Source organism: Dermacentor variabilis, chromosome 1 (assembly GCF_050947875.1).
Source record: "Dermacentor variabilis isolate Ectoservices chromosome 1, ASM5094787v1, whole genome shotgun sequence".
NCBI classification, from domain to species: Eukaryota; Metazoa; Arthropoda; class Arachnida; order Ixodida; family Ixodidae; genus Dermacentor; species Dermacentor variabilis.
This window is the reverse complement of record NC_134568.1, coordinates 15,234,911-15,259,768: the sequence shown is the minus strand read 5'-3', so window position 1 is coordinate 15,259,768 and position 24,858 is coordinate 15,234,911. Positions and strand designations below refer to the sequence as shown.

Sequence of the window (24,858 nt, the reverse complement as noted above, 5' to 3'; positions counted from 1 at the left end):
TATACGCACCGAGGCGTAGTCACACAGTAATGGACCCAGTGAATAAACACTGCTCAAGGCATAAAAAAAGAGGCACCGGCCATAATTATGTGGCAACAACTGGTAGGGGAAATTTAAGGTGGTTGACGTCCAACATGCGCTAATGAGCGATAAGAAAATGCCAATGAAAACAGGAAGGAAGGAAGAAAACTAGTGTGGCAAGGAAGGAAATGAAAGAATTCGGAAGGTGAATAGACCTGGAATGGAGGCAATGGCGACAAAATTATTCCGGCTCTGCCAAAGCTTACGCCAGTGCACCCTTTGTAAGTGTTTAGTATGTCTGGAGGGACTACACCTGCGACACGTGGCTGTACTGTAGCTAACAGTGCTATCAAAATTATAATGACTTAGACTATCCATGTGTAACTGTATATTTTTATTAGACAACAAATGCTAAAAATTGTCGCAGTTCTGGCGCAGCATTGCTAGGGATAGCAAAGTATTAGAAAACTACACGATTTAAGGTTCATAGTTTGATAGGGTGTATAAATTGCAGTATGCATTTGTTTACTAATGAAATTAGCAAGCAGGCATCCGAACAGGCAAACATGAACAGATCTCACGCGATGACTGCGAGCACTCGCTGTGACAGTGCTGGCATGCGGAAGAGCACTCGCAGAGGAGAGTCAACGCTTCGTGCTGCCTCTAGCTTCAACGCGCCTCCAGAACATGTGATTACGCGACCTCCAGCATTGTGAGCGCGGGAACATAACGCACATGAAGCCAGCAGCAATCTCGGCTTGGCCTTTGCCTCAGGACTCGCCGCAGCTTACCTCCAAGATACACATATATTTATTCAGAGGAAAGCAAATAGACGCTATTTTCTCTAACCGTCATGGCACCATGGCGCAGCGCATGGGCCGCATATGGCCTCAGCTCAGCCGCGCAGACAGCCATGTGCAGTCATGTCCAGGCTAGAGGAGGAGACGCATGCTCATGTGCCCCCCTCCCCCAGCGTATTATAGTTCGCGGGCTTTATACGGAACATCACGGCGGCGACGACAAGAGTGAAAGTTCGATATAATTCTCATCGCATTAAAACATCATTCGCAGATGAATGCCAACCTGAGTGACTCACATATCAAGTAAGGTGTGAGGCCGGGCTAGTTGGTATTCCATGATGATGTAACCAGCGCAGGAATTGACACGGGACACTAGTAAGGCGGCAAGGACAAGCGCTGACTTGCAACTGCCGTTCATTCCAAAAAAGCATGCACGCATAAGCTCGCGCACTTGATCACAATTAGATACAGTCGTGCTAGTCAACATGGTCACCACAAATGAACAAGAGCGCGCCAAAGCCGCGCCAAGGCCTAAGGAGGCCTCCCACGTACAGACCCCAAGTAAGCTAATTCTCGAACAGTCAACGCTATGGATGGTTTGCTAACGCAGTTGCCTTCTGCGATAGCCGCTGCCTCAATGTTGACACTGGTGTTTTCATGCGCATTTCTTGCTATTATATCTGTTTTTTTTTCAAAGAGTGGACGACATTTGCATTGGGAAGGATGAATTCCGAGAAAACCCTCTGACTTTTTGCATTTTTTTATTATCCTCCTGCGACCTCATGTTTAGGCACCTTCCCGTCTGTGCCATGCAACGCTGCCTACAGGAAAGAGGCATGCTGTACACTACTTCTCTTGGGCAATCGACGAAACTCTTTATACGCACAATGTTGCATGATTTTGATTATCTGCTGACAGAGCTGGTTCTGGCGCATACCTGAGATAACTTGTGGGGCGCACAAAAAACGACGGAAACTCCCGCCCTTTGGCCTATCTTCTTTAGTTTATGCGAGATATCGTGAATGTATTGGATGTCCGCTAGATTCCTACGAAAGTATCACGTGGATCGGGATGGGTATCACAAAATTGCAACTTCTTACGCAGCCTCTCTGAAATGGAAACAATAAGGCAGCTAGGATAGCTAACAGCCTTCAAACGCCAACAGCCTTCAGCTCGCAGGTAGTTTGTTTGAAGGCTGTGGGCTATCCCAGCTGCCTTATTGTTTCCGTTTCAGAGGCGCTACGTAAGAAGTTGCAATCTTGTGATACCCGACCCGATCCTCGTGATAAGAGTGCGTTTCCCGTTTCATTTCCATTCAGTTCAATTCATTTCAACACCGTTGATGTTGAGGAGCGCGGCCAGAAGGACACTTGATGCGATCCGTGGTTCCGTTTTATAGACAGCGACAAACAGCAGACGATAAACAGTTTAACGTATAGAAGTAAACGTGAGGACATTAAGGAAAATAATACAAATAAGTCAGAAAAAAAACATGACATGCATAACGATTCCTTTTCGTAGCTATAGCTATACAAATAATATATGCGTGCAGAATTGGTTTTTTATCTGACCTGACATCGATATGTAAAAAGCAGCACAATAGCTAGGCAACGAACAATGTACATTATTAGTAGACGATACAATACAGGCAATAACAAGTTCGGTGAAATGTACACAGCGACATGATACACGCGTTACAAAGAGTAAATTTTGAATTTAATCCCCCCCCCAAAAAAAATAAATGAGGGTACTTTGCACTCGTGGTGCAAGGCTGGGTCACAGCGGAGCTTTCGCTAAGTTTTGCGAGGCGATACATGGCTCGGGTAGGTTTATACTAAGTGTTTCTAGGATTTGCTAATTTTTGCAAGGTTATGCATGGCTTAGTTAGGCTCATACCAAGCGTTGGTAGGTTTTGCTAAGTCTTACGAGGTTATGCATAGCTTAACCATGCTCATACTAAGTTTCACCAAGATTCGCTAAGTTTCGCCAAGTTCTTGCAAGGTCATACACGGCCAGGCCGGTAAGCCACACAAGCCCCAGCAAGTCACGCGCATACAAGACACAGTACGTGCATCACAATTTATTATGTACAATGCTTCAGTACCAGTCGTCATCCTCGTCGATCCTGTTGTCGTCCTAGACGTCCGACCGGGTATGGGCAAACGGCAGGTCTTCGGCAAGCGCAACTACGCCATTGTAGACTTCCACGATCTCGTCGTCCCGCCGCTCAACCGGTCGCCCGAGCTGCACCTGTCACGATTACCGCAGTGACCGATCGATTCCCGGCGGTGCCGAGCATTCAGACGACAGCGTTCGTTGTCTCTGGCCCTACAGACTGTGGATCCTCGGCTCGGCGACGTGAAATTTGATAATTAATATCTAGAAACAGAAGCACTCCACGAGGATCAAACAAAGTAGTGTTCAAGTACGATTGTCTTAAGAGAGAGAGAGAGAGAGAACAACGTTATTGAAAATACCTGCAGAATCGGTTAGGCTCCCTCCACGCTGGGAGGACAAGCTTTTACCGCGACGCGGCCACTACGTCAGTCTCGTGCGTTGTGCTCCTCGAGGTCTTGGTCCCTCGCTACTTCCGTGGGTCCGAGAGGGCCGCGGCCCCCTTCCTGGGAGTGCTGCCCCCTTCTCATAACATATACCATAACGCGATCTAAAAATATACCAAAGGTTGTGTTTAATTATGCGTTTTATTACTCCAACTGTTCGTAAATATTTTGTTCACCAATGCGCATAAATCGACTGTCCAAACAGACTAGCTAGCATGGCCTTTTTTATTAAACTAGCGTTAATTTAAGTTTGAGGACCCTGTATATTGGCCTACAGTATCTTCCAAGTCACTAGGGCGTCGTAGGTATCGATCACGCCGATGACGTTGCTCGGTCAGCTCTTGGAAGACAGCAAAGAGGATCATAAATACTGCTGCCAAGGTCCGATGCTACTACAAAATTTGGAGTGTTTGCATGGGAGATCACGTTGTCCATGCGGAACACTCCAAGTTTTCAATATATCCGACGTCACAACCAGAGCTATTCGCCTTCGCATCCCACCTGGACTTCGCCTGCTCGAGGTCACCCTTCTTTGTCGGCTAGGGCTGGAACTTTCCTTTACGAAATACTTTACTTTTCACATTGGAAGGGCCGATACAATTATCTGTGATGACTGGTCGTGAGAAGACACTTCAGCACGTTCTATATGACTGTCGACTTCACAGTGGACAGAAACGATCGCTCGTGAATTCGCTAGCTTTGCTTTGTTCACAGACCATCAAAACAAATGAAACCTCGTAAGCCATCGCAGCAGAGAGCGATGAAGGTACTGCTACGGTTTTTGAGGACAACAAACCTGCAGAGAAGACGTTAGCCTGAATTGGTGTTAATCGTAATGTGCGTGGTCCTGTGCTGGTGATAGTGTGTGGTGATCATGTCTCTCTGCTCCTTGTCTCTACTTTCTCCTTATCATTGTGCCTCCCGTGTCCCCCTTTCTTCGGTTTAGGATAGCAAACCGGATTTCCAGTTCTGGTTAACCTCCCTGTCTTTGTCTATTCTTTCGCCTCTATCATCTCTTTGTCACACTAATAGACGCATTTTTTTCGCTGAGGGGGTCTTCAGGAAAGTGTGATAGGCGTTGACAGTTGAGATAAGAAACAGTTTTAGCATAGCTAGCCATACTGCTTACCGTCACAGCTATCAAAACTGCTCGGCGAGTTTTGAAAAGGTAAAAATTCCAGTGCAAAGAAAGAAAGAGAGTATTAAACATGTTACAGCGCTGTTCGACGTCTCCTCGGTACCATCGGTGGTATAAGTCATTTGCACTGGAAGTATCACTACTCCTCCCAAGAGTTTTCAACGCTCGCGGTGCGTGCTACCGAATTTACTCATCTTTATTCGTGCATACTGCTGCCCCATTGGCAGAGCTATTGCCGGAGTGGGCATATACAATAGAAAGAGAGAAATAGAAAACAAAAACAAAATATTAATAAAAACGTACACACATTTACATCGGACATGCTCAAATAACTTGCGTATAAGCTATATCATACAATCCGTGCCCGGCGTATGCAGGGCGCTCATAACCTATAGCGTGCAAAGCAACTCGCATGAGGTCGGTACGGTGGCGGGCAAGGTAAGCGGCAACAATATGCGAGAACCGCCTTTGAACCGCGCTCTAGTAGACCATATGCTATTGCATCGCCATCGTCAGGCATCTTCTCGACATGAGGCCAACGTGGGCCTCCTACAGAATGCTTTGCGCAATCGCACCTAGCACCTAGGAAGAGGCCGCAGCCTGTCCGCGTGAGATTACGTTTTCGTATCCCAACAGGGACCAAGATAGTGCTCATTTAACGTGCACGTTCTGGCTCAAAGGTTATGATTTAATGTACCACTGAGCATGACGTGGTGTGTTCGACTGTCAGAATACAGAAACACTCACGTATGAAGCTATGGGTGCACATTAAAGAACACACGGCAGTCAGAACTGCCGTGTGTTCTTTAATGTGCACCCATTGCCGTGTGTATGGTCAAAACTAGAGGCGGCCTGCACCAGGCCGCCTCTAGTAGCCCATATGTTGTTGTTTCGAAATGTTACACCAGTCAATCCCGTTCTCTCATGCAGGACTCTTCCGGCGCTGGACGACGGCTCTGCCTGGCCACCGTACAGTGAGCACAGCCCAGCAGTCGTCGAGATTGGAAGCATGGGCCTGCGGCTCTTAGCCGAGGGATACCGCGACACCGTGTGTCGTCGCCTTCGAATCCACTTGCTGAAGAACCCCGACGACATATTCAACTCTGCAGGATGCCAACGCCGAAAAAAGAAGCTTCACTAACAGTTGCGGCTTCCGGCTTTATTTGGATTCAGCTCGTTCGCAAAGCTATTTCCCAAGTCTTGGCCACCTACGTCACTCCATGAGCAATGATTGTCGCTCACTCTCACATATCGCTCACATGAGCGCATTCATGTGTCGAGTTCAAGCGCCGGTGTGATGTTTACGGGAAACACTGAAGTTCGCTAAGCTCACTGTGCAGTTTAGTCCATGCACAAGGCTCGGTGTATGCTTTGCAGCTTCAGTTTTTCCACCCATAAATCCACTCGCGCAAGCAAAGGCACGTATGCATGGTATTCGGCTTGTTTTCCTGTTTGTTTGCACTCTTATACTGCTACGCACGCGGTAAGTGACTGCGAGAAAGGTGGTCCACAACCTTGTCAAAAAAAATTAAATTCTGGGGCTTTGCGGGCCAAAAGCATATGATTGTGAGGCACGCCATATTGGGGGACTCCTGATTGATTTTGACTACCTGGGGTTCTTGAACGGACACACAATGCACGGTACATGGGCGTTCTTGCAACACGCCCTCATTGAAATGCGGCCGCAGCGGCCGGGATTTGATCACGCGACCTAAGGCCTAGTAGCGCAACGTCAATGCCGCTATGCCACCACGGCGGGCAACCCTGCCGTGAAAGAGCCGCGCTGCTCTTGGGGTTGTGTTCAATGAAATTTTCATGGCAAATATTTGAGTGATTTGTGGGCAACTAAATCTAAATACCCTATTTCTTTTCTGACAGTACAAAGGATCGGCCAACCTTTCGTGATGGTCGGCATGTTCAGTACCAAAACGTCATAAACTGGGGAATCTAAATAAATATCAGTGAATTCACGCTTTGTATGGCTCCATGGCAACTATATGCCCAGTTCTTACGCGTCCACGTGACCGCGCTCTCCTTATTGACGCATCACAGCTCTAATTTTCACGCAGATCATTTCCTCAGTAAACGACACTTCGGACCTACTGGGACAGTCGCCTGTATGACGGGGTAGCTTCAGTTGGACGATTGACTGCAGGGGCTACTGTTTTTTGTTTGCTGTCAATAGTGGTGGTTTTCTTGGTCTGTGCCGTGCGTCCTGGCTTATCTCTTTGTTGAGGTGCCGTACGTTCATTTCTTGCGCAATTTCATGATGCCATTGTGGTTGGAAATGAATTTGGCATTATTCGTATGATATTTCGCCTGCGGGCAGGCACTGCCGAGTACTTCCATTGACCTGGTGCTCGATATGGAGTGACCAACGAATGGAGTCAAGCACAGCGGCTTTCCTCTTGCGGAGAGACGTGCAAGAAAAGCTAATGCTTGATTATCTTTGGTGCTTCACTCTGGAAGCAGTATAGAAACAAGCTGCAACGATCAAGTGCTACTTGCATAATCGTCTCACTATGGTCGCAGGTCTACGAAAACACGTATCCGCAGTAGCTGCTCCCCCAATATGTTTAGTTCCAATGTAAATGAAATTTCGCCAATCGCCATTCGATACGGCGCCACGCTCTTGCTCGTGGCGATTCGGGAGCACCCAACCGCACCAGTATAGCGTGCTTGATATGCCACGCGTCTCCGGCAATGCAGTGCAGCGCGACCCTGCAGGGTTCAGAGTGGGCCGTGGCTTGCGCGGCGCGTCCATCAATTATGCACACTGTCGCTAGGACGGTCCGGCTCCTCGCATCGATCATGGTCCAGCTCGAAGAGAAAGCGCTCCCGGTACGTGGGGGCGGCCGGCAGCCCCGGTTATTCCTTTTTCTACTTTTTCTTTTTCTTTTTGGCCTTACTCGCCTTGGGCGGCCGTGTTTGGACTGGTGGGTAACAGGAGCAAGATCCCCGGTGGGCCTAATATGTGCGGTCGCAATCGAACGGAGAACGACGACGGTTGAGCACACGAGCGCATCCGGTGCGCCGTATACACGATCCTTGTCGTCGTCGTCGTCGTCCGATTTCCTTGCAATACGGGAGGAGCGCAGTGACCGATCTGAAGCCACCGAGGGACACGCTTTCCATACCTACGTGACGCGATGTATTTTCCTATTCTACATGACATAAACCTACAGGCGAGTATACAGGCAGCTGAGAAGACGCTTCCGGTTTGAAGGATTCCTGCAGCGGGGGTAGCCAGCACGAGGACTATACCGTCAGGGCGGCCCAGGCGGATTTGTCTCGATGAAATTGCGCAGAGCAGATATTGGCTGGTTCCGTGTGGGGCGCAACTAAAGGAAAGGGTATAACACGAATCCATAGTCGGCTGCGGTAGCTTCTAATGCGTACGGCACACGCCTGCATGCCGCACGCAGGCACTACAACAAGCCTTGCTCGCGCTGTACGGAAATGAACGGCGCGTGAGAGCATGTGAGATAAAGAGCCCGATACAGTAGCAAAGGCCGACAACCAGCAAGCACTCAGTTATTCATGCTAGATCTCATTGAGCAGTGAAGAAGCGCGCATGTGGGCAAGACAAATGGTGAGCCATACGCATGGTGGGTGCGGCAGATCGCCTTTCTTTCCTCACTCTTGCTGTTGCGTTTACGACTTCATCGGGATGCGGGGAGGGTATTCGTTACGGATAGTGTGACAGCTTGCTTCGCCGGGCTTATCGCGGGAAGAAGGAAAACTTGCATCGCTCGGCCGTCCATTAGTTCGCAGCGATCGTAGATTGCAAATGGTGCCCAAGTAAACACGGTCCATGCCAAAAATGTTTGCACAGTCCTTCGTGATATTCCAGCGGGATGGACAGCGCTTTTGCTCAAGAAGCTTTTGGCCAGTTAAGCTCTTGATCATCGGTATAAGCATGGGTTTTGCTTTACTAGGGTCCTGTAGATGCGCACGCACATCGTAAAGCACATATGTTAATCAAATAAGATGATTAACTGATGAACAAACTGATTTCTCAGCCAGTCAAATGAGTACATAATTCAGAGCTCAACGTATTGATTTTCATGGATACATTTTGTGTCGCGTGATGACTCGAAGCAAGGTGAAAATGTCAAAATGGTGGTGGAGGTGGTAACGGTGTTACAGCACGTGGGGTGAAAATTCACCATCACGTTTTATTCAATTCTCTAATTCGTCCTAATTCTAATAAATGGCGGAGATCTTCGGACTGAAAAGAGGAGAAGTCAGGCGCAATCATACCGTCAAGAGGGTCGTCAAGCGTAGTACTTGTGTCCGAGCTTCCAAGTGACAACTGTTGAGCATCCATAGTCAGGGCCAGAGGGTCGTGTACATATAAAGGTTATATGCTGCCCAGCGTGATGCCTTCGGGAAGAAATTGTGGTGCGCATTCAAAATTAAGAATAGATATACACGCCCGGTTTTCTGCAACAGTCACAGCAGAGTGAGGGAGCGAAACACACCGCTTCAAAAAATCGTCTAGAAAAGGCGAAATCACGCAGTCACCGTCGCAGGTAGGAGCTCTGAGGTCAACGTGACACACGTCGCGTTGGGCGCAGACGAACGAAATCGACAACACATAAACGCAGTGGCAACTCGTTGTTGTGGTAGGGTACAGAAGGGAGTTCCAAAGGTGAAAGGCCAGATGAGCCGTTAGTGAGGGCAGAATGGTTGCTCAGGAAGTCACGGCCAAGGATGATGTCATGGGAACGCTGGTGTAGAATGACGAATACAAATGAGGTCTGGTGGCGAGCGAAGCTCACACGCGCAGGATACATGCCAATGACGCAAGGAGCACCGCCATCGCCAACGCGGACGAGAGGCGACGTGGCGGGCGTTAGAACCTTGCGGAGACGACGAGAAAGGCGAGCACTCATGACAGATCGTTGCGCCCCAGTGTCTGTGAGCGCCGAGACAGGCACGTCGTCCACTTATACATCCAAATGGTTTTGTCGTGTAGCCAGGATCAACAGAGATTTTACGGGTCCATTGGCCAATGCTGCATCACCTCTGGGCGCTGCATTGTTCAGTTTTCCGAAGAAGGACGACGAGGGTATGGCGACAACGAGCAACGGGACAGCGCAGAGCGAGAACACCGATTCTGCCGCGATGGCAAGCGGTGGTAGCGTGGAGTCAGGGAAGGCGCGGTGGGTCACTGCGAGCAAGAAACGAAGAGGACCGACTGTCTTCCGGGCAGTAATTCTACGCTGAGCGAGGTGACGACGGCCGGCGATAGCGACAATGGCAGGAAACAGCGCCTTTCCCATTACAGTTGAAGCATATTGGCTTATCGTCACGCGTGCGCCCCTCGTCCGGATCGCGGTATCCGGGATATGTCTACTGTGGGCGGGGATGTCGAAAGAAATTGCTGACCGCAGGGTGACTTACAGCGCAGATTTGTTGAATGCCTGCATTTGCCAGCTCTTCACATCTTGGATCAGCGATACTGCCGAGCGGGACTCATCGTAAGAACGGGCCTGGGTTGCAGATGGAACGCGGCCTCAATCACACGCCGCACAAAACGCAGCATGTTTTCGGTACCAGGTGGCGGGACGTCCTAGCTCCCACGCTAAGGTAACGGCTCTGTTAGGGAGCCACTCAAATGGTTGCGTGACACGATGGTTCTTCGCTTTTTCAAAGCGTCGGCACTCTTTTATGATGTCGTTTATGGTCGAGCAGTCTTTATATACTAGTAAATCAAAGGCGTCATGGCAATGCCTTTAGGTACGTGCCTTATTTTGTCAGCTTCAGGCATTTTCTCATCAATCCGCTGACACAGAGCTAACACGTCCTGAATGTGCACGACATATGATTCAGTTGATGTTTCGGCCCGGCACGCAAGTTCCTTCTTGGCGGAGCGCTGGCGCCCGATTGGCTTACCGAAGAGCTGCTGCCGTTTTTGCTTGCAGGTGTCCTAACTAGTCAGTTCCTCCTCGTGTGTTTGGAACCAAAGACGGCCATTCCCTTGAACTTGTAGACCACGCTAGCCAGCATAATGGTTCGGTCCCAATGGTTGTTCTTGCTAGCTCGCTCGTCTTCGGTTAACCAGTCTTCGACGTCCATGGCGTCAGTACCGGAGAAGCTATCCGGGTCTCGGAGTTTGGGTCAAGACAACGGGTGTTGTGGTAGCGAAGGCTGAGTCAGCGGGCCTCTCAGTCGACATGGTGGTATTGCCCAAAAGATGTCCGCTGCGAAGTTCCGTGATGTATTTGGGATATACTCCGCGCCTATACCAAAGATATTATGGGGAGATGTGAAAAAGGATTTATCTACAACTTAGAAGGGTGGTACTTTGGGCTAGTCCTCGTTTTTCCTTGCGTCCCTTGTCTCTGCTTCGCGCTGTACCACGCAATCTAAAATTTATCTCCAACATTTACACAGTGGCAGCGAGCGGCACCGCAACAACAAAGATGGCAGTGCGGACACAGCTCGTCCTCTTTCTCGTCTGCTATGCGATCTCTTAGTGGGTATGCGCTAGCGTTTGTAAACGAAACGATACATTTTCGTCGGCAGGATAAGTGGCTCGTAACTATATGAACCGAACATAGGTGCCAGGTTGTCCCAATTATTGGAAACATTTTGCCGTTTTCTAGTCTCTGAAAGCAGAAGCTATGAGACAACCAGTAACTAGGGCTAACAGTTGTTCAAGTTCTCTTTCTTTTGATGCTTACTAGAGCCGTCGGTGGCCCGAAATTGGGGAGGAGGAGTTACGAGTGGCGTACCAACTATTTATCGATTTGGAGAGGGGAGGGCAATTGGTAGAGCTTTGCGCGCGCAATGCGCAGACGTGGGCTCGTTCCCCACCTGCGGTTGTTTCATCCACTTTCAGTTCCATTAATTTTGTCACGTCTCTATTTCAGTTATTAAGTACAAGTAATTTCCCCTGCGTTGTCCTTAGTGTCTTTGGTTGAAGCTCACTCATGTAGCCTCCTATCTAGCCAATGTCGCGAAAACTTGGTTTCTTAACCACGAACGTGGCTTCGTAGACTGGACCTCTTTGAAACAGCAGCTGCGACAGATTTTTGCCATCCCCACTGCCCGTTCAGAGGTCGCGAAACAGAAGCTTGTCGAGCGTGTTCAGTACGCCGGCGGGTCGTACACTTCATATATAGAAGGCGTCCTCGCCCTTTGCCGCCGTGTCAAAAGCTCCATGGCGGAGAATGATCGCGTGCGTCATTTACTCAAAGGCATTGGGACAATTGCGTTTAACGCCTTTGTCCTGAAGAACCCCGCTACTGTAGCCAACATTATCCACACGTGCCAGCGCCTCGACGAACTTCAATCCAACCGCTTGCAGCCTGACGCGTATGGCCACAGGGCATCCAACGACAACATGCTGCGTGCACGCACGCGTACCATCATTCGCGAGGAATTGCATGCACAAACGTCACTGTGTGCTTGTGTGCTTTCAACGTTTCAACATAGTTATTTGTTCTTCCACTTTTAGCCAGCACCTTCAGCGTTTGGACAAAGTTTTGACCTGTATTTCTGACGCTGGTCTTCAGCTGACCAATAAAGAATGCCGATTTGACAGCAAGAAAATCAAAGTGCTGGGCCACCTTGTCAGCAAGGATGGCGTCCGACCAGACCCTGGCAAGATTGCTACTGTGCTTCGGTTTTCTTGCCCATAACATCAAGAACACTTACGGAATTTCCTTGGCCTTGCGTCCTATTTCCATTGCTTTTTCCGGCACTTCGCAAGCATAGCGTCACCACTGCACAAGCTGTTGGCCTCGGGCACCCCTTTTACTTCGACTGATGACTGTAAGTCTACTTTCCAAGCTCCCAAGCGTGCCTTAACATCCGGCCCCCTTCTCTGCCATTTCGATTAAAGCGCGCTTACCCTTTTGCATACTGATGCTAGTGGTCACGGATCGGCGCCGTCCTCCTACAACGTGACACCACTTCACGGGTGAGAGTTGTTCCCTATGCCAGTCGCACAATAATGGCTGGGGAACAGAACTACTCGATAACAGAACAGGAATGTCTTGCTGTAATTTGGGCCGCGCGAAAATTGCGGGACCATATATTTATGGGCGCCACCTTACCGCAGTTACTGACTATATCACGCGCTATGCTGGTTGTCCTCGCAGAAAAATTTGTCTGGTCGCCTTGGGCGCTGGGTTCTGTGGTAGCAAGAATTTGATTTTGACGTGACTTACAAGTCCGGCAAGAAACATGAAGATGTCAACGCTCTCTCTCTCTGTCGCCGCCCCCTGTCGCTATCATCAGCGGGCATATCTCTGCATTAGACTTCACGGGGCCATGAGACTACGTCTTCACTGACGTTGTCACCACTAGCGCCTATCAACACGCTGCCCTCTAACCGCTGCACTGAGTACGCCTCTTATGAACGTGCTGACCCATACTGCCACTGAATTCTACGACGTCTATGCGGAACTTCACGTCCGCCTAATACCAGGTTTCGTCGCCAACTGAAGCAGTTCAAGCTCGAGAAGCATGCGCTGCACCATTACATTTACCATTCTGGTGGGCACTGTTTGGTTCCGATTCTTCCTCGTTCGCTGTGCATACAGGTCCTCAAACCCTTCCGCGACGACCCCTCTGCTGGCCACTTATGTTCTCACAAAACCTACAACCGGATCAAGAGCCGTTTCTTCTGTTGTGGCCTTTCTACGTTTGCGGCTAACTATGTCGCCTTCTGCGCGCTTTGCCAACTGCGGATGCGACCAGCAACGCCTCTTGCTGGTCTGATATAACCCATTACATGTCTGGAAACACCATTTCACATCATTGGAATAGACCTATTCGGACCCCCACTTATCACGCCTACGGGATTTTACGCGCCACGCAGAGAGTACTCCTCTGCGCTCTGGCTCTGCGTCAGACCTCGCCTTCTTTCTGGAAGCCATCATGTTACGTCATGGAGCACCTAGCGTCCTGTTGAGTGACCGAGGCAAGACATTTTTGTCGACAATCCTCGAAGAAGTACTCAGAACCTCTCACACAGTTCATAAGACAATGTTAGCTTACCACTCATAAACAAATGGCTTGGCAGAGCAATTTCATACCACATTATGTGATATGATATCCATGTATAGCGGACCAGACCACAATAACTGGGACACAATTCTTACATTTGTGACATTTCCTCATAACACCGCTGTTCAACGAACTACTGGGTACTCCCCTTTCTACCTCGTTTACGGCTATTCGCCGACATTAAATTTACACTCGTTGCCTCCTTCTTTCATGTCTCTACTCGCTCCTCGGCGTACAAGTGCGAATATATATATATATATATATATATATATATATATATATATATATATATATATATATATATATATATATATATATATATATATATATATATTTATACGCGCTGATAGAAGCGCGACAGAAACTGGACCATATATACATATATAGGGCTAATTACTTTTAAGGGAAAAAGCCTCTAAATGCCTCTGTCTGTTATTTGTATAGTTAACAGACATAGGCCTCTTCATTAATTGCACATGGTGAACCATGAGGGCCCGAAAAATTATTTAAATTTGCATTTCATTCTTGTAAACTATATAAAATCTCTATGTGATACCGGGACAAAAGGCAGTGAGTTCGTGACAGAGCTCCCTGATCCCAGCCAGTAGCAGCAGTATAGCACATATATTGAATGAACATGGGCTACAAACAATTTTACTAATTAAATACAATAGTACTTGGGGTTTAAGTTTACAGTTCAAATGTACCGCTAGTTAAGGTAACAGTATTGTCAAGGTTATTCACAACGAAGTACAATCAACATTAATGACTGGCAATATTTGCAAGACGAAGACAGCATGCAGATGTGCGCGACCTTGAAGAATTACAACGCAATTTCCAGCGAAGCTGTTTATTTCGAACAATTGCAATAAAAATTTGTTTCCTGTAATTATATCGGATATTTCATTAGGTTGCCCGTATATATGGATGTTGCACTTGAAACCTTGCGCGCATGTAAAGCTTTGAGCGCTTGTTGTTTGAATTTCCAAAAAGCCAGTAATTCATCAACACACATGTTACTTCGCCATGACATTTACCTTAATGTTCTCCCTCCCTTTCACCTGACCCTGTTTTCGCTAGATTTGACATCGGTTGAGTTACCAGTTCTCCCAGGGCGGCAGGATAAATTCTACTTTGTTCGTAACACATATTCATGAAGCGCCTAATTGCTATCATGGGGAATTTACAGCAAATATTATCATATTTGCTGTAACCATAATAATTGCTCTCAGGAATGGAGGAAGCCTAAAAGCAGTGAAGAAGAAACTAGGAATAGGCAAGAATCAGATGTATGCGTTAAGAGACAAAGTCGGCAATATCACTACTAATATGGATGAGGTCGTTCAAGTGGCTGAGGAGTTCTATAAAGATTTATACAGTACCAGTAACACCCACGACGATAATGTGAGAGAGAATAGTTTAGAGGAACTTGAAATCCCACAAGTAACGCCGGAAGAAGTAAAGAAAGCCTTTGGAGCTATGCAAAGGGGGAAGGCAGCTGGGGAGGATCAGGTAACAGTAGATCTGTTGAAGGATGGTGGGCAGATTGTTCTAGAGAAACTGGCCATCCTGTATACGCAATGCCTCATGACTTCGAGCGTACCGGAATCTTGGAAAAATGCTAACATAATCCTAATCCATAAGAAAGGGGACGCCAAAGACTTGAAAAATTATAGACCGATCAGCTTACTGTTCGTTGCCTACAAAGTATTTACTAAGGTAATTGCAAATAGAATCAGGAACACCTTAGAGTTCCGTCAACCAAAGGACCAGGCAGGATTCCGTAAAGGCTACTCAACAATAGACCATATTCACACTATCAATCAGGTGATAGAGAAATGTGCGGAATATAACCAACGCTTATATATAGCTTTCCTTGATTACGAGAAAGCGTTTGATTCAGTCGAAACCTCAGCAGTCATGGAGGCATTGCGGAATCAGGGTATAGACGCGCCGTATGTAAAAATACTGAACGATATCTATAGCGGCTCCACAGCCACCGTAGTCCTCCATAAAGAAAGCAACAAAATTCCAATAAAGAAAGGCGTCAGGCAGGGAGATACGATCTCTCCAATGCTATTCACAGCGTGTTTACAGGAGGTATTCAGAGACCTGGATTGGGAAGAATTGGGGATAAGATTTAATGGAGAATACCTTAGTAACTTGCGGTTCGCTGATGATATTTCCTTGCTTAGTAACTCAGGGGACCAACTGCAATGCATGCTCACTGACCTGGAGAGACAAAGCCGAAGGGTGGGTCTAAAAATTAATCTGCAGAAAACTAAAGTAATGTTTAACAGTCTCGGAAGAGAACAGCAGTTTACGATAGGTAGTGAGGCACTGGAAGTGGTAAGGGAATACATCTACTTAGGACAGGTAGTGACTGCGGATGCGGATCATGAGACTGAAATAATCAGAAGAATAGGAATGGGCTGGGGAGCGTTTGGCAGGCATTCTCAGATCATGAACAGCAGGTTGCCATTATCCCTCAAGAGAAAAGTATATAACTGCTGTGTCTTACCAGTAGTCACGTACGGGGCAGAAACTTGGAGGCTTACGAAAAGGGTTCTACTTAAATTGAGGACGACGCAACGAGCTATGGAAACAAGAATGATAGGTGTAACGTTAAGGGATAAGAAAAGAGCAGATTGGGTGAGGGAACAAACGCGAGTTACTGATATCTTAGTTGAAATCAAGAAAAAGAAATGGGGGGTGGGGGGGGGGGCGTGGGCTGGACATGTAATGAGGAGGGAAGATAACCGATGGTCATTAAGGGTTACGGACTGGATTCCAAGGGAAGGGAAGCATAGCAGAGGGCGGCAGAAAATTAGGTGGGCGGATGAGATTAAGAAGTTTGCAGGGACAACATGGCCACAATTAGTACATGACCGGGGTAGTTGGAGAAGTATGGGAGAGACCTTTGCCCTGCAGTGGGCGTAATCAGGCTCATGATGATGATGATCATGATGATGATCATGATAATAAGTTCCGTTTCCCTGTCTTGGAAGTTCACCTACATATTGTAGGTGAACTTCCAGCTAGGGACGTCATATGACGCATGAAAATAGTGGGGGAAGAACGCCGGCTCGGTAATTATTTGGAACGCTTCTAACTGGACCAGAAACGCAACAATTTTCGTCCCGCACTGCACTTACCTTGAGCCCCCTCCCCGTTCCACGAAATATAAACCTGTTGTAACGAACATCTATGTCGGGACACTCGGAACCATAGCTGAAAGCTGCCACATCATACGCTTGAACACTTCAATAAGAAGTGTTTACAAAGGCTATGTTTGATCAGCGCCTCCTTTAACTATATGCCTGCGGTGTCGCTTCCTATTCCATTGAAGGCTCCCTGCCACATTTGCGAACCGGCGCTGCGCGGTAGCGCTCGCAGCCGTACCATATCGATGGAGTCACGTGACTCCCGCCGGCGCAGCTTGCTGACGGCAGGCCGAGTCGGTAGCTTCCGCGCTCGCGGCCAGCACTGGAGGCCGCGGTCAAGTGAGGCCTGAGTTGATCGAAAACTGTCAAAACACTGGGCAGGACAAATGGCTTCGGCAGCCGCTCCGTAGATCTTTCCTGAAGTTCACAGTGTGTACGTGCTGACTGCACACCACAGAGCACTACTGGGTAACTTGGTGGCACTTAATCCTTACTCGAAATTGCCTCGGCCACTGGTCACGCAAACAGCTGTCGGAAGGTATGTCGCGGAAAGACATGCCCGGGTCTGTTTTTCTCTGACTAGACGGGCATTTAGGCAAGTTGCAATGGCACATTACTGAGCGGAACGTACGGTGGTAAGCTGAGTGAACGAGGAAATAGCAATGAGCATAATGTGCTTACGCATAGATCACAAAGGGTGGATTTCGTCTGCTCGAGTTTTACCGGCGGCGCATGGCGTCGGTGGCGCAGGCTGCGGTGTGCTGCAAGCGCCCTCCGTGAGACGGCTCCAGTAACCGCACAAGTGGACAGGTCTACAAGGGAAAAGGAAGGGCAGGCAATTTTTGGCCCACGTCGCAGCCATCTAGTTAGAGGAGGCGCTGGTTTGAGCTAACCGCATTTAATTTTGCAGAGTTTCCGTAGCGTACCGCCAATTACCGCTAAATTTGGTCTTTGTGGCTGTTACAGATGCGGTAGCGACCGCCCGTGACTACGTTGTCTCCACCACACCTTGGGGTCATTGTCCCGGCCAGTTTACCTCGCCTTGCACCGCCGTGTGGGTCAATGCTCCCGGCATTTTCCTTGAATCGAGGGGGCCGCCCGACTGGGGCGCTACCACAGCCACTTGGAAATCCTGCTTTTACGTTTGAATAAAGCCAGTCGACTCTCCATTCCTACCCTGTCAAAACGTATATTCCTTGCCTCCGCTAAACCGAGCTCCCAACAAGTGGTGACGCAGGACATTTACGTTATTTTTTTTTCGAACACTAGCCATGGACGACGCTGCTCCTACTCCTGCTGACAGAGACGACGCCGCGATTATGTGTCCTGTCATCACCGTAGAGCTTCAGCTTCCCAGCTTTCGGCCAAAGAATCTCTGAGTGTGGTTTATGGGAGTAGAGGCCCGTAGTAGTAACTAGCAGAGCAAGTAAGCAGAAACTCCGGCGCATCACTTTACAGACAACAAAGTACCTGCACGTCGTCGTCGCGCTACCCTCCGACATCGCCGATGCCATAGACCACTTGCTAGCGGGTGCGCCTTCGGCCACAGCATACGACTACCTGGAACGCACGGTCCTGCGCGTCTCGAGCCATCGCAACAGAGTAGGCTCGAACAGCGCCTCTTCGAGGAACTCGGCGACCAACGACCGTCACAACTACTGCACCGGTTGCGTCAGTTACAGGGTGAGCACTCCGTAAACGAGAGCCAGCTTCCAGTTTTAAGCGAGCTGTTCTTGCAATGCTTCCCACAGTCCGCGTGCATGGTGCTGTCGGGTTCTGACGAGAGGAGTCTCGATCGGCTGACTGCACTCGCTGACCACATATGCGGCTGCTCGTCTGCGGCACAGCTACATACCGCCCGTGCGAGAATTTAAGAGCCAGGAGAGTGACTCGCGCGTGGAGGAAACAGCCGTACCAGTGCACCGGAGAAGCTGACGACTGGTGGCAACACCGGCGACCAACTTCGGCGCAACCATTCGCCTTCCCAGTCCCGCAGTGCAACTAGAGACTCGCCGCGGCCCTTGTGCTGGCATCACCATCGCTTTCGCGTACAAGCAAGTCGCTGCACCCAGCCCTGTTTGCGGACTGGAAACGCACCGGCCAGGTGCTAACGGCGGCATGCGACATCGGCCCTCACGCATGCCACCTATTCTTCGTAGTCGACCGCATCACCGGCACCCGCTTCCTTGTTGACACCGGAGACGGGCTGTCTATCGTTCCCGCCACAGACGCAGATCGCCAACGCGGCAAGTCCACACCCACGCTCCACGCAGTGAAGAACACTGCCATCGCGTCGTATGGCCTCCGGTATTTTACAAAGCTTTATCCGAACCTCTCCGCAGGCTGAATATAGCAAGCTGATTGTGTTTCCAGATACAGTTAGGTGGTAAAAAAAAAGTGGGTATGATACATGTAGCGCAAGCGGAAGTTTGTTAGTGCGGGAACAGCGCAGCACCGAGCCTTCTCCGCAATGCGACCGTGTATATGGCGAACCCCGCGCGCCGTCCGCTACAACGCGTTCAGAGGAAGCACAAAAGACCATCCTCGCTGCCCAAGCAGGAGATACTTAGTAAAGAAAAGCTTTACTTACGTGGCCACTGTATTAAGAAAGAAAATTTAGCGTAATCTTTTGTTTTGTTGGACCTTTCAGCGTGCAGTCGAAAGTGCAGGCTTTCAAAAGGGGGTGGGGCAAATGGCATAATTTGCCTCCCCCCCTTTTGACAACAGTGGGCAAGTTCCCCCTGCCACTCCCCCCCCTCCCCCACACCCCGGTAAGTTCGCCTATGGGGGTTGCTTAGATTCATCGATGTCCCAGTAGTGGCACATGAAATCTGAGGTAATAATTATGCTTGCGCACAATTTCGTCGTCATTACTCGTAAAGCTCAATGTAATAGATCGACCGCGTTCTTTGTTGTTTATTTTAGTCCTGGCAATATACGAGGACAAAGCGAATTGGGAACAAAAGGTATAGCGCAACTATCACGAACTAAATGCCATGAGTCATTACATGTATTTCATTGGGAGCACAAAGACTAGTGAGCGTCATGAGGAAATAACCGAGCGACACTGCTCTTGTGTTATGCAGGCTGGCGCAGAAGCTTAGCACCCCCTATACTGCTGTTCTACTTATGAAAAGTCACTAACAGCTGGGAAAATCTATAAAAAATGTTTGCTTACCTGTCGTCATTACGAAATCTGAAAACCTTGGCTGAACTAGACATTATCGTAGTCGAATGCCACAGGGCCGCGTATATGATGCCTATATTTAGCCATGGTCGTCTAATGCTTGGTTAGCTTGCTTTTCTGCGTCTTCCGGCCCTTGACGCCTATGAATCTGTATTACCTGTCCCATCTTCCTACTTAACGCAACAACCGAAGCAGGTCCTCGGGCGCGAGGACAACTGCACTATCGGTGAGCAAGCGGCGAGGGTGAATGAAGGCAAGGGCAACGGACGCACACCGTCAGCCACTTCCCACGTGGTGCCCGATTTAAAATTCACGAAAACAGCAGGCATACAACGAGTAAGCGGAAATATGTTTTTTTGTTCCCGTCCACTCAATTGTCTTCAATTCCAAAGGCTAGCGATTGCCAAAAAATTTGAACCACAGCTATTTTACTTTATCGCACAAGATCTTAGGATGTCAGGCAACCCCTATAGGCGCGCGTATGTTTCTCGATACGGACACCAGCGATCGCCTTCCGGGGGTTGACCTGAGGATGCCGTGAAGGGAACAGCGTTATTGGGATGCGCCTAAGTAAAAAAGGATGATGTGCCGTCTATGGAAGCAGTATGCCGTTTGCGGGCTCTTTCCAAGTAAAACTGCGGGTCATTTAGGCTCCGGGGGTTGCTCATCGCGTGCAGACAAAGGGTTTCTAGCATTTTTTAGAACAATCGGATTCCCTGTTACATGAATCTAGGAAAGACAGACGGTACTTAAGTGAACATGTTGGTTGTTTCAGAGGTGCCTTGAAAATGTTGTACCTGGGGTCTTCGATTCAGTCATGTAGACTGCTCCGGTATAACGTGCTGCTATGATTGCCGAATATAACCAGTGTAAATATGTATGCTCCAATGCCTCCTGCAAAGATGTAAATAAATAAACGAGTTTCGGTAACTCCCACCTGCCGACCACCAGCAAGTAACTGTCGGCGATAGAGACGGATGACGGCGTGGGTCCGCTTACCTAATTTAGAATGACGCCCCGCTGAGCGCGGGCCACGTACCTCGTTTAGCGGCCCTCCGGCAGCGTAAACAAGCGACTCCTTGGGGTGACGCCTGACTCTGAAACGCGACAACCTTCTTCCGCCCCGCCCGCCCTGTATAATCGTAAACGTAGGCTGAGTGTCTGTGCATGTATGTGGACGTATGTGCCGTTTGTGTGTTTGTCTGATCGTTGTGCATATATATTTAATCCAATCGCTGGAGTAACATGCCAAGCCGTCAGTCAGGCGCACATCTCCGCAGTTTTCATCGAAAACACCATCTTTCTTTCCGGGTAAACGCCGCGTTGTCTGCGCTTGGTCTTTGGAAGCTGTCTGCAACGAATGACTCGTCGCATAAATGAAGTATAAGTGTGGGTGAAGTTCATTTTGATCGTTTCGTTTCTCAATATGTCTATTTGCGCAATATCGTAGGTTCCGGCAAATACTTTATAAGTATGGTTTTCGTGCAGGATATTCGATTAAGCTAACCCTTTTATCTTTCACTGATGATATAAGACATGCTTTAAATGTCAGGATATTTTTGGAAGCGATTATTTTACGTAACCGAAGCGTTTGATGAACGTAAATCGCCATATCCTCGCCGGCAAGCTTGAATCCTTCGAGCACGTGCTGGTGGGCGAGTTGATTATACATTAGTAAGATCTTACTAATGCCTACTAAATCTTACTAAACATTATACATGTTTACAATGAAGGCGCCAAATAAAACGACGCATGAAGGAAGACGACACGGGACAACCACGTAGGCAATGGTTGTCCCCTGTCGTCTTGCTTCGTCCGCCGTTTTATTTGGTGCCATCGTTGTAAACTTGAATCCTTTGGTATACGTGGAACTATCTTTTTTTTCCTTATTTGCAGTTTTTTTTTATCGGTAGGATAGAAATAATAAATATTGATGGCTGATTTTCACGGTCTGAACTAGTTACAGGAAGAGGGCCGCAGGGCTTCCTAATATGCCCAGTGCTACTTTTATTGCAGATTAATGAGTTGTTTAATAAATGTTGAGATCCTGGAAAAATAGGCCTTCAAAGGACCGGCCACTCCAATTGCAAAAACTAAACTCCACTGACTAAAGATGTACAGGAAATGAAGTAACCAAAACAAAAAAAGAAAAACGAAAAAAAGGCACAGTAAAGCAGGCAGAGAAGCTAGTGGACAGAGATAGATAAGACATGCTTAGTCAGAACGCGCTCTATGGGCCACATGCAAACGTACAATCAAAGCATGCTTCATACAAGGACAGTCTCCATAAACTCACTGAAGAGTCTGTGACTTACCAACAGCATATCGTAACTTTATTCTGCCCCTACTTTCACTGGGCATCGTTGCCCGAAATAATGTTATAGACCAACTAAGTTCTGACTTCAACAATTCACCGCCATGGTGTGAGGATAACCAACTTGATATAGAAGGGCCCCTTAAACGGTCCGGACAAATTTTGTAGACGTGTAAGATACAGCCACAGTTAATCATTCGCACCAGAATTTGTGCGAAGCAGCTCATTTAAGAGAGCAACGAACGATTACAAGTTACCCTCCTCCATAGCCATGCATTTTCTGCTGAACTCCTTCGCCGAGTGACTGGGGCTATGTTCCCCATTCACTGCCTCTGCATGACGATGGTACGCCGTGTCGTCAACTTCCGGTTGTCTAGTAGCGAGCGCGCGAAGCCTCACCAACCTCTCCACCAGCTGCTTGGAAGTCGACAACAAGCGAGAGCTATCGAAGCAGCGTGCGTTGGGAGCATTCTGTCACAGCGCCGAGCGTGTCTGGTATTCCGGCAACCACAGACGAGCTGGGCATTTCAGCGGATGGGTGTAGGCATAAACTAAAGCTGATGAAGAAGCTTTAACCTAGACGTACGTGAGCGGCCTGATTGGTATGTACGTTCAAGCTACCTGGTGGCACAGAGCTTAACCAGCCAAACAAAGAGGTAATATTGCTCTAAGCAAGTGTAAAACATTTTAAACATTTACGAAAACAACGTGTTCACGATTACGCTCCTGTGAAAAAAGTACACCAACAGCAAATAGGAATACGCTTCGTTATTGCTACTGCGTTTGGTTGAGCTCTGTGCCACGAAGCAGCTGCACCGTGCATACCACTCACGTTTGCCCCTCTGCTCATGCCGTGGAATGGCAAGGTCAAGCGGCCAGGCCCTGTCCCCTCGCTTGCGTTTACCCGAATACCAGACTCGCGAAACGCTATTGTGGTAGTAATCCTCCGGTGTAAAATCACGGCCGCAAACGCGCAAATCCTGGCGCCCGTTGGATAACGACAATCCGATGCGCTGCAGCCACTCCTCTCGTCTACTGCCTTGCAGAGGAACACGTTGTCGCCGCTTGACATACTGCCAGTCGCTAGGTTTGCTGCCCACAACGTAACAAGGGCGAATCATGGTGCTCGAGAAAAGAATGAGACCGACACTGACCGCGGAGCTCTCGTCAACACGGAGCACGTTGTAACACAAGCAGACCACACTTGCTTTGTGCCGGAAATGCTTAAATATAGTCAGAAATTGTCCTTATCCATTCTCTTTATGTTATTTGCTTTTTATAGAAATAAATTAACTAGCATTCCAGCCATCATCATGACCTAGATCAGCCGTTTTCATTAGAAGAATTGAAGAACGCGCTTATATCGTGCCGACAGAGGGCAGGGGCTGGACCTGACGGGGTCACATATGCTGCACTGAAACACCTTGTTCCTGTGGCCACAAAAACTTTGTTAAAATTACTGAACGATGCGCAGATATCGGAATGTCTTCCTCCTTTCTGGAAAATTGCACGAGTGATTCCGATACTAAAACCGGGTAAAGCTCCCTTATTGCTTGATTCTTTCCGCCCTGTCAGCATGGCAAGTTGCCTTGTAATCTTATGAAAATGCAGCAGAATGAAATGCAGCAGAATGCACCAACGCGCTACCCGAAAATATGGCGGGCTTCCGCAGACACCGGTGTAAGATGGATGCTATTTTAGACCTTGTTACATGCGTATATCATGAGAACAGCTGTGGAAGAATCACTATTGCAGTGTTTCTAGCCATAAAGAATGCATTTGGCACAGCCAGCCACGCTCACGTACTACATGGGTTAATTCAGTTTTGCATAAATTGCCGAACACTGAGATGGATTGCGGATTTTTTTAAGAGACAGGAAAATCTTTATTTAGACTACTGATGGCAAAAGCACCGAGCATACATTGAATCAAGGCGTTCCGCAGGGTAGCGTACTCAGTCCATTTATATTTAACCATACTATGGCTAAATTACCCCCATATCCTGCCTGCTACCTTGATTACTCATTAATTGCAGACGATTTGTGCATATGGGTATCTGACTCGAGTACTCAAGCCGTTCAGCAAAAGCTACAAGCTGGCCTAACACTAATTAATGATTATTTTAAAAGCAGAGGTATGATTATTTCACATGAGAAAACTGCTGTGCTTCCTTTTACAAGAAAATACCTAAGGAGATTCCAGTTCGTGATAGACTCTCAGTGTCTGCAACTTATGCGACAACACAAGTTCTTGGGTATATCATAGACTCATCCCCCGTGGCGACTAGCGATTCCCCAGAAATAGTCACTTCAATTCCTGGAGTAGGTTGCAAATGTGATGTGCCCGTAGTTGCGATAAAGCAATAAACTTTATCACATCTTTACACTAAGTACGTAGATCGCATCCACGTGTATACCAATGGATCACGCTGGAAACAAAGCTCTACATCGGCGTTTTATATATCTGCTTATAAGCTTTGCCACTTTACAACGTCCACAACGGTAGAACTTTACGCAATACTTTCTGCTTTAGGTTACTTATGTCAGCAGTGAGAACTAAATAAAATTATGGGATTTTACGTGCCAAAACCACTTTTTGATTATGAGGCACGCCGTAGGGGAGGACTCCGGAAATTTCGACCACCTGGGG

General features: G+C 48.2%; 1 protein-coding gene across 1 annotated transcript in view; it reads left to right on the top strand.

Annotated features, from left to right (window-relative positions):
* The window catches only part of LOC142584107 (acetylcholinesterase-like), a 48,813-nt gene extending 40,263 nt beyond the window's left edge, over window positions 1–8,550 (top strand). The window contains exon 9 of the mRNA XM_075694555.1: window positions 5,451–8,550. Within this exon, the coding sequence (XP_075550670.1) occupies window positions 5,451–5,661 (211 nt within the window). The 3' untranslated portion in view covers window positions 5,662–8,550. The remainder of the gene's footprint in view (window positions 1–5,450) is intronic.
* The last annotated feature ends 16,308 nt before the right edge of the window (window positions 8,551–24,858 follow it).